The sequence below is a fragment of the Electrona antarctica genome (assembly GCF_951216825.1).
Source record: "Electrona antarctica genome assembly, chromosome: 20".
Classification (NCBI taxonomy): Eukaryota; Metazoa; Chordata; class Actinopteri; order Myctophiformes; family Myctophidae; genus Electrona; species Electrona antarctica.
The window spans coordinates 26140012-26155884 of NC_136801.1; the positions used below are offsets into that span (position 1 = coordinate 26140012).

General features: G+C 44.5%; 1 protein-coding gene across 1 annotated transcript in view; it reads left to right on the forward strand.

Moving 5' to 3' along the window:
* Positions 1–15628, forward strand: part of LOC306913229 (supervillin-like) — a gene marked incomplete at its 3' end in the record, with an annotated part of 28227 nt that extends 12599 nt beyond the window's left edge. The window contains exons 2-6 of the mRNA XM_079489819.1: positions 8227–8290; positions 10536–10627; positions 12192–12255; positions 13062–13207; positions 14871–15628. Coding sequence (XP_079345945.1) covers positions 12248–12255; positions 13062–13207; positions 14871–15628 — 912 coding nt within the window. The 5' untranslated portion in view covers positions 8227–8290; positions 10536–10627; positions 12192–12247. The remainder of the gene's footprint in view (positions 1–8226; positions 8291–10535; positions 10628–12191; positions 12256–13061; positions 13208–14870) is intronic.
* Positions 15629–15873: the final 245 nt, after the last annotated feature.

Genomic DNA, 15873 nt, shown 5'->3' on the forward strand with positions numbered 1-15873 from the left:
TGCTTAGGTATAAATGTTAGTTGACTGAAGATACCTACCGTATTAAGCGTGCTACTCTTACCAACCGCACACAAGAGATCTCAAAACCGAATGGGTTGATTACGTAAAACTTGCTGAGCACATACATTTTTTGTGACCTCACATTTCACAACCTTTTGTATGACACCCTTAGGCCAAAAATGTCCAATTGCAAACTATATCTTATAATCTAAAATCTCTGCAAAAAAGATTAGTTCCTACTATTGGGTGTGCAATGCATTCTAAATGAGGTGAGCCAGTATGCGGCTGTGTGAAACAATCTTGTGGGCATGCTTTCAATCTGGATTCGATTTCACAACTATGAATTGCACACAGAGCCATTTGTTTTTGGTGTATTGTTTTACTTGGGAAGAAATCCCAGGCTAGGACGGACCTCCCCAGGCAGGGTGAAGGCTGCACATAGCAGCGTGGTAGAGCGCTGTGTGGAGGTAGCCCCCTCGCCTCCAGCGTGAATTGGCACGTTAGCGGTGTGTGCGCACAGTGTGAGCTTGCATGCGAGACCAGATGAGCTCACCTCTGAGAGGCAGACAAATAATATGCCACCTCTTTGACTATGAACACACCCCAGTCAGACTGCACAAGAAAGTACTGAATACTGGAATGCTATTCTATATCTTCAGTAATAAAGTGAAGAACAAAAGACTCACTCATTTGGGGGCAGATCCACATTATGCATGCATGCATGCATGCATGTGGTTTGAATTTCTTAATTCTGAGGTGCAAATGGTTTTCAATACAGTCACGCGTGTGACCTGTCTCATTTCCAAGGAGAACTGGTTCATGTTGAAGCCTGTCTGTTTGTTGGTGACAGGTTCTGCTCTGTATGATAAGAGGAGCTGTCAATCTTTTTCAGACCTGCAACTGAAAGGGGGTCCGTGCCAACCCCTTTACCCTATCTGTAGAATGATAAGCATGTCTTGACCTTTCTTGTTTGTGTGCGTGAGTGGGATTAGAGTTTACACAATGGCATCCAATTACAGCTTAATCATTTCAGGGTGCAGCTTTATGAAGGTGCATTTGCCTTCTGACTCTCAGGGAATATTGACACTCACAGACTTTTTGATGAGTGTGTTAAAGAGAATGGAGAATTCTGAGATGGCGATAAATCAGTCTATTTCTGTCCCCTGGTGGCTTTTTTTGACCGTTCGGTGGATGGCTAAAGCATTTGGTCCAACACCATTACTCACACAAGCCCCCATAGCACAGCTGACTTCACATTCTCTCTCTGGTTCCCTCATTCTCACTTGCTTACATTCCTCTCTCTCTCTCTCTCTCTCTCTCTCTCTCTCTCTCTCTCTCTCTCTCTCTCTCTCTCTCTGTCGCTCTCTTCATAGCTTCTTCCCGCCCTCTGCTTTGTTTTCTTTCACTATCGTCTTCTTGCGTTCTCTCTCTCTCTCTCTCTCTCTCTCTCTCTCTCTCTCTCTCTCTCTCTCTCTCTCTCCCTTCATTTCTGTCTCTCACTTTTTCCTACACACCTTGTCCCTTCTTCTCCTTCCAGTCTCCCCTCTGTCCCTCCCTCCCTCCTCCTCTTCTCTCCTTGCACGCCGTTCCTCTATTTTGTCACCACTGAGAGATGAGTGGAATTTCTCATCCATCTGAGAGGGTCATTTTAGACTTCATGCTCCGCTCTCTTCTCTCTCTGTATTCACTCTATTCACCGCCTCTCTCTCCATCGATGCTGCATTCGCTGCCTCTTTGACGCTCTGCACCGGCTTCTTTGGCTTCAAAAACTCTTTGTCCGCCTGCCAAGGGAAAGCGGCACACTCCTTGGACTTCCTGACTATCTCTCTCTCTCTGCCTCTCTCTCTCCCTCCATCTCCCTCTCCCTCAATTCCCCTTGCCACCCCGTGGAGTGTCATTCTGCAGGATGCAGGAACTCTTCTTAAGGCTCCCATCTGTCAGCGTAGCGAGGATGGGGCCTAATTTCCTCGCCTCGGCTAATAAGCTTAGCCTGCGTTGAGTGGCTTTTTAGCCTTTCCAAGCAGTCTGGAGTGGTGGTGGGCAGCAGTTAGCCTTTAGCGGCGGGCTAGCGAGAGGGGCCAGGGCGAAGGGGGAGCGTCTCTTCACAGCTCTACTCCACCTGCAGGGATCACCGCCACTTTTACTGCCACTGCCTTTCGGACGTGGATCGGCTCTCTCTCTCTCTCTCTCTCGTTCTCTTTCCACCCCTCCCTCTCCATCCACTCCTTGCTCCAGCACTACCTGATTCCCCTCCTCTTCCTCCCTCCCTCCTTCTCTCTCTATCTCTCTCGCTCTCTGTCCTGGGGCACTGACTCACTGCTTGTATATCTGCATCATCACCCTCCAGTCAGGCGCCTGCTTTGTGGTCCTAAACCCCTCTCTCCCATCTCGTTCACTCCCTTCATTTCAGCCTCATTCTCTCTCTCCCTTTCTTTCTTTCTGCGTGTGTGTGTGTTCTGTACACGTTTTGCCAAAATGTATCGCAACCCGTGGATTTCGAATTACCTGAGCCATGTCAAGTTTTGCAGCCAAGGTAAGGGAGCCTGCAATCTGGGGTTGATGGAGGAGGGGATGGGGGTTTTGGCTAGAGTTGAGATTAAGCTTCTGCTGGGACAGGGTAGCGGAGCAGAGCTGTGTGAGCGACTACAGTAGGCTGAGACTGGTGCTGTCTGTGTGGAGGGGAGTTGGCATGCTGTGCAAACTGCAGTGCCTCTCTCTCTCACTCTGCTTACTGCCCTCGTTTCCAGCCAGCTGTCCTTGCGCTGCAGGCTGCAGCTGTAGCCTCCAAGGACACGCCAGCCAGGCACCAGAGATAAGCAACTCTTAACGCTGCAGGAGGCAGGTTAGAGAGCGAGAGAGAGCTATTCCTGGACTGCACAGCTACTTTGTCTGGACTTATTTATGGAACTGTTATCTGGTTGTGTGTGGACTGTAAATCTATGGCCATATTTAGGCTTTATATCTGCCCATATGTATGTGTGTGTGTGCGTGCATGTGTGTGTGTGTGTGTGTGTGAGAGTCTGTGAGAGCAGGAGAATGTGCTTGTGCATAGTGCGAGTGTCTGCCTTGCCATAGGGCTGTGTGTCCTGGTGTGCAAGGATTTCACATTCTCTTTAGTGTCAGTATTATTTCCAAAGTGTGGATGGATGATTGCGTGATCTAGTTTTCCATATTGGCTGGAAACCACAACAGGTGTCCTACTGCCTGGTGCGACGGTAAGGACGTCCTAGGAAGCTTATTTGTGTGTGTGTGTACGTGCGTGTTGTCATTCCTTATTTACCAGTTACCACACATGACTGTCAAAGCGTCCCCTTATCTGCTCCTCTGCTTTCTGCCCCGCCCCTCACCCCCGGACTTGAGACATTTGTGTCAATGTTGTCACACATTGTCGTTGCCATTAGCCACTTAAACCCCATATAATATGGTTGAGCGGAGTCCCTCAGGGCTCTGTCTATACTTAATGTATTTTCTGTTATTGTCTATGGTTCTGTTTTCTGTTATTGTCTATTGGTTATTTTCGGCAGGTTGTCAATCTGCTATTGTCTGGGAAAGCTTTCCCCACTATCGAGGGTATGCGCTTGCATAAAGTGAATGGCAAATCGAGTAGCAAAGTGAGTGGCAAAGTGAGTTTAACGTAATTTAATGTTGTTTAATACAATCATATAGTACTCTTCTGTTTGGATGTATGGGCTGTGAACTAAGGCCAGAAAAAAAAATCTAACCACCCCGGATGTGGGGTGGTTAGATTTTTTGGGGCGCCTACGACACACAGTATGGCATCCCCCTAGTATCCCATTTTTCGTTCGACGGCCTGTCTTCACCTTGATCTGTACTCCATCGTGTGACGGTGTCACTTGCAGACAACTTGGAAGAACAGCTCAACAACCTAACGATGTGTTGCACCGCAATATCTACAAGCTAACACAATGTTAGCAGTTGAGTCAGTTGACACCACTTTACCACAAAGTTGTTGGGACTACTTGACTACTTCACCTTGTGATTCCCCCCCGTCCCCGTCCCCGTCCCCGTCCCTCATGGGGTAGGGCAGGGTGGGTGGGCTTTAAGCTGACCCAGCCACACCCCCGGCACACACATGCAATCCGCAAGTGTGAAGTAATGTCCTATGGTTTAGGAGTGACACATTTCCTTTTGGCTTTGCTGTAATCCCAATCGTGGAAGTTAATCCTGTACCTCTATTTAGACATATGCTCACGAGTCACCCCGGATGCCCATTTGGTATGGTGCTATTGTTTGTGTGTGTGTCTGGTTATAATTAGGCTTGACATCATCGGCACTATGCATCTTCGTCCTGGATAAAAACCTGTAGGTTTCAGTGACACAGATCGCTGTTAGTGCATAAGAGAAGGGAGAACTGTCGATTCCCAAAGACCACTATCTTCTCGTTTTTTTGGGAAATGAAAGTAAAGGAAGTATTTTCTGGGGAGGGGAAATTACTTTTCCTGCTTCACCAAGCAGATGGCTGCTCGGCTGAATCGGACGAATGCCAAACAACACACTCCCTCAGCGAGCTCTAAGGAGCCATATGGGAGGAGCATCCTCTGCCCACACCCCTTTTCTATTAATTAATTATCTATTAATGCTTTTATTGTTGTTGCTGATTTGTAATGTGTTGTTATTGTGTGTATTGCATGATGATGATGATGAATTGAGTACATTATGGAAACTGTTCTGCTGTACTGTTTTCATACTTGCTAATAAAGTAATCAATCAACCAATCAATCAAAAGTGTCTTGCTCAGCGACACTTTGACATGTAGACTGGGCATAGCCGAGGCTTGAACCGTCAAACTTCCTGTTCTCAGAAGGCCTCTCTATCCACTCGGCTAACGGGCCTCCTAAAAATGATCTGTCCGTGTTATGGTGTTTCAAGAAATGTGATAATGTCACATTAGAGACCGCACTCACTTGAGAGGATGAGTGAAGCTCCACTGAGTCATGAAACCATCTTATTCCCATGCTTTAACAGTGTCAAGCTGTTTTTACAGCATCATCAACATACACTCACAGTGCTGAAGAATGGCTCTGCACCATTCCCCTCCGGGCTAGTACAGTGCTAGACTATACGTAGTGTGTCTGTTGGATTATAGCTGGCATCAAAGGCTGAGCGACATCTGTGATCATTGTGGAGGTTTTTACGTGCACGTCTGGAATGACGAATGTGTTGAGGAGGCACCACATCTTTTCAAAGGTCACTCCTCTTGATGGGCTTGCATGTGCTCACATGCCCATATTCACGGGCTATATATGAGGTGCTGCAGGAACACACAGCTCTGGGTTAAATCAGTCTGTATGACAGATAGATATACTGTAGGTCATATTAGAGCCCAATCATTATGGGAGTTTTGGAATAGAATTTGAATATTTGGCAATTTTTTAATTTGAAAATGAAGTTTAACAATAACGACAACAAAAAAGAATCCTGCAGGAATCATGCACATACAGTACTACAGTACATCTGCCAATCCAGGACGCTACTGTAACTGTATATTCTTTTAGGTGCTCTTGTATCAATATTGTAGATTGTACATTGCGGTCTGTATCCTATCCTGTATCTTTTACATTGGAAGCCACTGGTCAGAATCAGAATTTATTGTCACATCACAGGTTTACAGAAGTAAAAAAGTGGTTGAAATGAAATTAGTTTTCGCGCATAGTTCCCATTGTATCGTTATATTTCCAGATAAATACAAAATAAAGGGAAGAGGGGGGGGGCAAGGAGAATGATATTTTAAAAGATTAATCGAAACTTTTTGAATGATAGCCAGCCCTAGTTTTTTGGTTCTTAAATGCAAAGTTTACATTGTACACTGGGGCTTATGAACCTTGTTCAAATGTTTGTATTTTCTCAGTATTTGACAGCTGGAGCTTGAGGTTTTTCCTTGCCAACAAGTATCTCTAATCTTCGATAATTCTATAATGTCCAAATTGTCCTTAAGTCGCGCGTGTCTATTTAGCCTTTTTGTATCCATGCATTGTATGCGCCAGCTATCTGTTACAGCAGTGTGATCTTTTCGTCCATAATTGTCATGGGAATATATGGCATCAGCTCATATAACCAGGATTATTAGTTAAGACATGTATGGAATGAGCCAGTGTTAATTCCACCCAGCTGAAACAATACGCCTCTATCCAAAACAGATCCCAGCTCACAACAACCTTCTCTATTACCGTATTCCCACTTCTTCTCAAATTATTGTTTTCCCTTAAATCGGAGGGATTTGAGCATCAATGCAAACACCCCTAATAAGGACTAACAGAGCTTGGAAATGGAGGTTAATTTTCTGAGGAGGTTCTTCTGAAGAGGGGTGTGTCAGGCGCCCCGGAGGTGAACTTGGAGGGGTGGTCTCTCTCTCCGGATGGAAGTGAAACCACATGTTTGTCCCAGAATTGCCTGCTGTGGCCAATCCGAGGTCCGGGGGCAGCCAGAAACCACCCGCTTGAGGTTTTGGAGTCAATAACTCAGCCAGGCACCGATGTTCCTTAAGGGGATATTCCAGATAAGTGACATTCTCTGAAAGGATGTTTACGAGGCCTAATAGCCACACATTTTGAGGTAATGAGGTTGTATGTCTCCTAGGGCAGGTGTTTATACCGCCACACGCTGTCGTCGTTTACTGGTCCTTGACCATTTTCCTAATGCACACCAGACCGTTGAAGAATAGAATATGGCCATTCTATTAAATATAATTTCTATTCATGCTGTCTCCTCTGTTTTACTGTATTCACGGTGAATGTTGGGTCCCTCCTCAGTCCTCTGTGGCGGTGACGTGATCATGGGCCGCTGGCATCGTCTGAGCTGCTCGGCAACGCAACCTTGACATGTGATCAGACTGTATAGCAGGCGGTCTCTGACTGTGAGACGGTCAGTGGTGGAAAGTAACTAAGTACATTTACTTAAGTACTGTACTGTAGCACAATTTTTAGGTATTTGTACTTTACTTGAAATGAAATGAAATGAAATGAAATCTATATTTACCCAGGGTATCTGGGCTAAGCTCAAGAACTTGTTTCCAGCCAGGCCCTGCTCATAGAACACATTTCATCGTAGTGGTTGATGCCTTGTTCAAGGGCATTTCAGCGGTGGTAATTTTAACGTGTCGGACGGCTGGTTCGAACTGGGAACCTTCCGGTATCTAGACCGCGCCGCTATCCGTTCGGCCACCGCTGCCACTTCGGCCACCGCTGCCACTTGAGTATTTCCAATATCAAATACTTTTACTTCACTACATTTATTTGAAGTTAGTTACTTATTTATTATTATTATTACAAAACAAACACTTCAGCCCTATATACGTAAATTTCGGCCATTTAAAAATAGCCGATCTACAAGCTCACAATGCGTCGCGATGTGACGCATTGTGAGCTTGTAGATCGGCTATTTTCAAAATATTTGTATACATTTGAAAACTTTAAATGGCACATTCTGCACAATGAGTACTTTCTACTTTTGGTATATTTTGATACCAATACTACTCATTACATTTTTTATTCCGGACTTTTACTTGTAAAAGACTATTTCTACATGATGCTGATACTTTTACTTAAGTAATAAATGTGAGTACTTTTTCCACCACTGGAGACACAGCCTCTTCTGTCCGCTGCGTTTTGCCTCTTGCACAGATCTGACAGAGAATCTGTTGCTGCGTTGTGTGTGTGTGTGTGTGTGTGTGTGTGTGTGTGTGTGTGTGTGTGTGTGTGTGTGTGTGTGTGTGTGTGTGTGTGTGTGTGTGTGTGTGTGTGTGTGTGTGTGTGTGTGTGTGTGTGTGTGTGTGTGTGTGTGTGTGTGTGTGTGTGTGTGTGTGTGTGTGTGTGTGTGTGTGTGCCGCATACACGTGTGCATGCGGGCTGCTCCTGTGAGTCAGCTGCTTGTGAACTTTCACCTGGTGTCTGAATGTAAACAAACATGCTGAGACAAACAATTTTGCCTGTCACTTATTGTTGCACCTGATTCATTCAGGCAGTGTAGTCGCCTTTCTTTTTTTTTATATATATATATTCTCTTGACAATCTACTTGATTAATGTGAGTTTGTGCCAATTTCTCTGGAGTAAGTATCCGTTTGACCTCTTAATGTGTTCTCACCGCTTGGTTTTTAATTTGTTAATTTAAAAACTCAAAATGAACTGTCTCCTCTAGTTGTACCCTTTCTACATGACGTCCGTGACCTCTCTGCGAACGAACGCTGACCCCTTCTGTTCTCTCCACAGGACTTGGGAGTGAGACCCCCATTAAACTCAGCAACCCCAGACTACTACAGAAAAGAGCTCTAAGGTAAGACATTTGAAAAAGGGGCTGAATTGGTCTAAATGCAACAGTCTAAATGCCACTAGACGAGACATACGGAAATACAAGTTTTCTGCCTGAGAGCAACGATAAGTCTAGTAACTAGAGTATGAGGTTTCCACCCGACAGCGACGGTATGATCCTAGTTTTCTTTACCCTATAACTTCATGCACTAATAATACAGCATACACACTGACTGCAGTCTCTCTGCTCATCCATAAATAGCTCCTGGTATGATCCTAGTTTTCTTTACCCTAACTTCATGCACTAATAATACAGCATACACACTGACTGCAGTCTCTCTGCTCATCCATAAATAGCTCCTGGTATGATCCTAGTTTTCTTTACCCTAACTTCATGCACTAATAATACAGCATACCCACTGACTGCAGTCTCTCTGCTCATCCATAAATAGCTCCTGGTATGATCCTAGTTTTCTTTACCCTAACTTCATGCACTAATAATACAGCATACACACTGACTGCAGTCTCTCTGCTCATCCATAAATAGCTCCTGGTATGATCCTAGTTTTCTTTACCCTAACTTCATGCACTAATAATACAGCATACACACTGACTGCAGTCTCTCTGCTCATCCATAAATAGCTCCTGGTATGATCCTAGTTTTCTTTACCCTAACTTCATGCACTAATAATACAGCATACACACTGACTGCAGTCTCTCTGCTCATCCATAAATAGCTCCTGGTATGATCCTAGTTTTCTTTACCCTAACTTCATGCACTAATAATACAGCATACACACTGACTGCAGTCTCTCTGCTCATCCATAAATAGCTCCTCAATCGCCTCCCCATGTATTTGCATGGCTGTGCGTGCAGCGTGTGGGCGAGCTCATCCAGCCAGCCAGGGTGTCAGACAAAGCCACAGTGGATCATCAAGACAGGGCCGGCGTCCAAGCCCAGGGAGAAAGTGAAAGATAAGGTCACGTACGGTGCTGCTTGCTTGCTATACCTACCGTATACTGCAGCATTAGTGGGATTGTTCAGCGTCACGTTGTTGGCTCGGTGTCAAATACTCCACCCCGCCACCTATACTTATAGCCTGGCTATATATAATGTTTTCCTCCACGGCAGCAAGAACTGCACTGACACCCCGACACTGAACGACCCTGGCTGTGGTGGTGTTGTGAGCCGAGGTAGAACACTGAACGACCCTGGCGGTGGTGGTGTTGTGAGCCGACTGAACGACCCTGGCTGTGGTGGTGTTGTGAACAAAACGCTGTGCTTAGATGTTGGACGACTGACTAAGATGTTTATCAGCTAAAGTAGACGCTGTTATGATGTTAAGATCATCAGATAAGGGCTTACACGTGCCAGATTTTAAGACCACAAAGTAATGCCCACCCCACACCCCGACACTGAACGACCCTGGCGGTGGTGGTGTTGTGAACAAAACGCTGTGCTTAGATGTTGGACGACTCTGACTGTAAGACGTTTATCAGCTAAAGTAGACGCTGTTATGATGTTAAGATCATCAGATAAGGGCTTACACGTGCCAGATTTTAAGACCACAAAGTAATGCCCACCCCCACCACGATGACCATTACTTTAATTGACCATTTCATTGAGTTTTATTAATGTATCATAACTTGGTTGTGGTTTTGTGTTCCAATCTGGAGCAGCATCATAATGTTAATAACAAAGGTGTGTGTGTGTGTGTGTGTGTGTGTGTGTGTGTGTGTGTGTGTGTGTGTGTGTGTGTGTGTGTGTGTGTGTGTGTGTGTGTGTGTGTGTGTGTGTGTGTGTGTGTGTGTGTGTGTGTGTGTGTGTGTGTGTGTGTGTGTGTGTGTGTGTGTGTGTGTGTGTGTGTGTGTGTGTGTGTGTGTGTGTGTGTGTGTGTGTGTGTGTGTGTGTGTGTGTGTGTGTGTCAATGCAGTTTACAGTAATACTTTCAATTGGTTCCAAAAGTGAACACTGTGTGCTTATTTGAATGAGTAATATCTTGTTTTAACAGCTTTCTCCAAAACTAACTGGTCCATTTAGTGGATTCTTGAACATCCATCAAGCTGATGCTGCTTCCAGAAACAATTTTCTGTCAAATGTTTTTTTTTAATGACTTGGACATTCTTCAGATTGCAGAAATTAAAACAAAGTCAATGAGCCCTTACCAATAATTGCTTATATGTTCACTCTATATGTGAATCCTGCTTCCCAGAAGCTCAGCACTGTTTCAGTAAGAGCTATTTATTTTCTCCTCTTCCTGCCCGCCTCAGCTTTTCGAAAGAGTTCTCATTTGAAGAGAAAGACGATCCAGCCAAAAACACCAAGGATATAGATGTCAGTCTCTTGACCAACCTCCCCAAAGGTGAGTAAGGGCTTTTTGTTTCTGCTTGCTCACACATGGTGTGGGGGGGGGGGGGTCTAACCACCGATCCGATATGTGTGTGTATATATATATATATATATATATATATATATATATATATATATATATATATATATATATATATATATAGCTATAAACACAATACGAGATATCTGTCTCTAAACAAACACCTCCGCTCTGCTCCGTCCATAGAGTTGGATTCGTCTCCCCTTCTCTCTCCCTGTATCCACACAGTATTACACAGCACGCACGCGCAACACACTCAACGTGCTCAAAAAGCTCCTTAACTCTACTACGATATATCTATGAAAGAAAACACCCGCAGACTTTTGTCACATGTTCCGCGCGGTTCCCTACTAGTCCAACATGTTCCGCGCGGTTCCCTACTAGTCCAACATGTTCCGCGCGGTTCCCTACTAGTCCAACATGTTCCGCGCGGTTCCCTACTAGTCCAACATGTGAAGAATGCAACGCAGCTGAACGGTCAACGCTTAGCATAGCATATGTGTCAAGGTAGACGAATGTCAACCCTGCTGTGTGGAGCTATAGACTTGAGACTTGCCAAGCAGGTCATCGATTAGTGTTTGTGCCTGAAAATGGTTGCATTGCATTGTGGTGTGTATTGTGCCATTAGTGGTGCACAATTACTATGTTTAATCGTTGGTGGATCTTGTTGGGAAGGGAGAGCATTTAAGTCACATTTTGCTATAGTGCAAGCAGCAGGACAGCACAAAGTGAGGCAGAGAGAAAGAGGGCGATCACTGAAACACTCGTGCACTGATTAACCTGTAGAAGCAGATGCACCTGTTTGAGGTACTTATGTATTATGATCATCAATAGAGAAGAGAGGCAGATATCTCCCCTTGTGTGAATTGTACGTATATTGTCTTGTTTTGTTTTTGTTGTATGTATTGTCATAGTCTTTTCATTTACATGTATGTTTGATTAAAATTCAATAAAGTAGAAGAAAGAAAGTTGAACAATTCTGACAATAATGCCATGCCCAAAATAGGGAAGCCACGCTGAAAGATTATATGTTTCAACAATGGTTCTCGGCAATAACATTTATGCTGTTTTAAAGCCTTTTTTAATGGTCCCCCATTTGTAAGGAACGTGCATTTGTGGGATGAGGAGCCGAGTATGTGGGTTGCTATGCACCCATGACAAATTCTACTCATTACTGAACACAAATAATGTGGATACAGCATGGGCAGATCTGGAGACTCGTGACTTGACTTGTAAGGGCCGATTCATACTCCTATTTTACAGCTGTTTCGGCGCTGTAGTGCCGAAATGATTTCGGCTCGTCAGAAATTTTCAGTAGCACCGAAGAGCCGACTTTAGGACGGTACCCCCCCCCCCCCCCCCCCCCAGTAGATTAGATTACATTAGATATTGGGACAGAAAATGCAATATGTACAGTACTTGGCTTATTCGGGATACAATAGTATAATGTACTACATTTTGACCTGGGATACAACAAATACTATTTATCTTTCTGGTTGTTATAGCAGCATATGTTTTTTTTTTTATTATTTTCCAGTCTCAGAATTAAGGAAGCGGTTTGAAGGCATAACTACAAGCTCAAGCGATTGGGAGATGAACAGGTAAGAGGATGATGATAAATGTCGTACAATGCAAGGTTTTACGCATGGCTGTAAACGTGATCTGTCTGCATCACAACTATGCGCAACAGTAGGCAAATTATTTGACAGAAATCTCTGCATTTTCCTGTTATTTCTGACCATTTTGATGAACAAAAATGTCTGTTTGGAATTCCATAAAGTAGCATTCGAAGGTAGTTGAATTGATGATTAACTCATTTAGACCCAAGGCCGATTTTTTTTAAGCATCTTCTAAATCTGAATTAACATGCTATGTAAAACTGAACATTAACATCAACATTGTGCAGTGTGTTGCACTGTTGACAGCTAAAACGTGGGGGTGGTTAAGGTGGTCATTGTGGGTGGAGTTAAGTACCTATTGTCCTTCCCATTGACACACCAGCACTAGGTGTTGAAATGTTGTGAACATTCAAAGGGGATTTTCTCAGCTTTGGGTAAAACGGCACAATCATTTTAAAAAGGTCATATCTCCTTCAAATATTTTCCAATTTCATTGAATGATACATCATATGAAAGCTTACATTCTGTACTTTAATAATCTGTAAAACTGAAAAATTACTCTGGTCGAGATGAGGGCCTATTTGCCAGACCCGGTCACATATGCTGGTGAATTTCCATTGGGGTGATTTGCTTAAAACCTCTTTGGGGGATGCCAAAACGTACTCTAAGCAATGTTGCACTTGACAACACAGCCTCTAAAGGAGGCGCAGATGTTGTTTTTTGTTCATTACCACGTTGATGACATGGCTGAGATTAATTGTTTTTGTTTTTCTTCTGTCCTCGCGTAGAAAGGAGCGTATTGCCCGGAGGTTGGAGGGGATAGAATGCGAGGTACACCCATCTGTGTTGCCCAGCCTGGTAGCCAACCGGCTGCTGGAAGAAGACACACCCCGATATACACGCGCCTCCGACCCCTGTGAGCCCTGTGGTGGTGGTGAGAATACCAGTGCACTCACTATTTTGGACTTCTTTTATGCCTCGTTTCCACTAAGCTCTGTGTGATATCCGTTATTCTGTTATGTCCATTCTGTCCATTAATTCCTATGCGATCCTCTGTGATATCCAATGTGTTATTTTTTTAATGTTATTTTTTTTCCCATGTATGGAATTTGCCTCAAGTACATTTTGAGGATTTCTGTATGCAATGTGTGCCAGCAAACGGTGCTGACACATGCTATTTCATTCAGTTCAGTTTCTTGACTATGGTTAATAAAAACGGGATTAATTTATAGAGCACTTTTCAGGGTACGCCGTTGCACTATACATTAATGAAAGATTATTGCTTTGATTCAGCAGTAAATTAAAGGCATTTCCTTGCATGAAATCCAATAGAGGGAATATTGCATACTGTACAATAAACGGAATAGGAACATCCCACAGAACTTAGTGGGAACAAGTCGTTAGTCAGTATTACCATACAGAGGTACAGTAGATTATCAGAAATGTTTAGGATTCAATGTCATACAGTAGTTGTATGGTTGGTAGTTACTCAGTTATACAGTATATGCAACAAACACATGGCCCCTATTTTCTTTTATTTCTTTTAGTTTCGGGTATTATTATTATTATATAAGGAGGAAGAATTCTTTCTAAAAAATGTGTTAAAATTTCGTTTTTATGTGGACACGCCCACCAGTTCATTAAGTATGCCTGGTTTGCCAGGTGGTGATCCACCTGAACTGAAGCCGCACCCACAGCTGTTGTATAATAAAGGGGGAGGGGTTGATATTGTGATGTCACTATATCATTGTCGAGGTTTCAGCCTCCAGGAAGAAACCCTAAATACAAAGGGAAGATAACATTGCACATAACTACCACACCAAGGTAATTAACACTTAGCCCGCTAGCATTTATTGACAAATTAGGATCTAATCCACGCCAGCATTTTTCCCAGTTGAGCTCTTATTTTGAAAAGCCACATTTCCAGACTTCCGGAAGTGAGCATAAACTAGTACATGAAACGGGTCCCCTTCAACTGTTGTTTACAAGATGGATCTATACCGGGTCACTGGAGGGCTCCACCTCGTTGGCTCTGTGCCATCAAAGAAACTTTGTTTTGACCAAAAATGCCATCTGGGACAAGGAATAGGAGATACAGGCGATTGAAAGAAACAGATAGAATGGATTATTATGGTGATGACGATCTAAGATGGGCGACCCAGTGTTGTGACAACAACAGCTAGCTACCCGATGCTAACGTAACTTACGTTTTTTTTTTTGATTGATTGAAACATTTATTAACAGTTTGCAGAATTACAGTACATTTCAAGCACAAACTCAATACAAAGACTGTTAACTGTGAGTGGACGTAAGTAGCATTATGGCTTGATCGATCGAAAGTGCTATAAAAGCGCAATTGCCATTGATCTACGGCAATGGCTTTAATTGACCTAGATCTATGCAATGGCGGTATGAGTGTTAAGTACTGTCACCTCATAAACACATGAAAAACTGGTAAAAATACAAAAATCCCGGCACTCCATCTTTAAGTTTGTAATATTTTTATAACCACAATGTTGTAGGTTCAAATCTGGCTCACGACGACCATTGTTTTAAATAAATCTCATAAAATGTGTGTCTTTCTCTTTGTCATTTAGTTACCCTTCAACATTATGGCACAGAGGACATGGAGATCCCAGAGATGCATCTGAACGCGACAGAGCGTCAGTCCCGAGCCCACTACCGACCCGAACCTCAGTTCTCCGTGCACACCGAGCCTGTCTACAGCTCAGCCCCAGCCCCCGATGCGCCAGAACCGGAATCAAAGGCCGCCCGTATCGCCCGTTACAAGGCGGAGAGGCGCCGTCAGCTAGCTGACCGCTACGGCATCTCCCTAGACCATGAGGCCGACAGGGACTATATCTCGCACCATACCCGCAGTCGCAAGGCGGTCGATGCCTCAGAGAGGCACGGCAGGGCCGAGCCGATGGGAGAGGAGGGGAGAGACATCACCCTGACCTCCTGCACCACCACTGCATCCGTCCCTAGCCCCCGGGCTGGCCGCACGGCACCTCAATACAGCCTCCCTGACCCTGTGCACGAGACATCCCGGTCCAGGGTGGACTCTGTCACCGAGCAGGAACGGCTGATGAACCTGGAGAACCAGCGCCGGGCTCAGCAACAGGAGAAGGCGGTCCCGTCTGACACACCGTCCGGTTCCGCATACATGGATGTGGTGCCGTCGTTGTCATCGTCTGCCAGGGTGCCCTCCAAGGACCACGTGGTTGCGGGAGTGCCGTCCAGCTCACCCAAGCTGAGTAGGCAGCCGTCGGTCCCCTCGCCCAAACACGGAGTTTCTCCCGGCGACCTGTTCATTGAACAGCAGGCCCACAACATCCTCAGCAGACAAGGGTGAGTGCTCTCGGACAGCACTGATTTATATCTGTGCCTTCTTTCTTTCTGTCCCTTTCTCAGTCAAGAAGAGATTGTTTATCTCTTCCCTCAGAGCCTCCTCGCACACATAGTATGCTCTCTATCTGATTTCATGAGAGACTCTTAAAAAAGAAAAAAGGTAGTTCTTCCATGGAAATCTAATTTCCTGTTCTCCGTCCTCGTTGCCTTAACCAACTCTGGTCAAACTGTTATCAGTTATGCTTACGT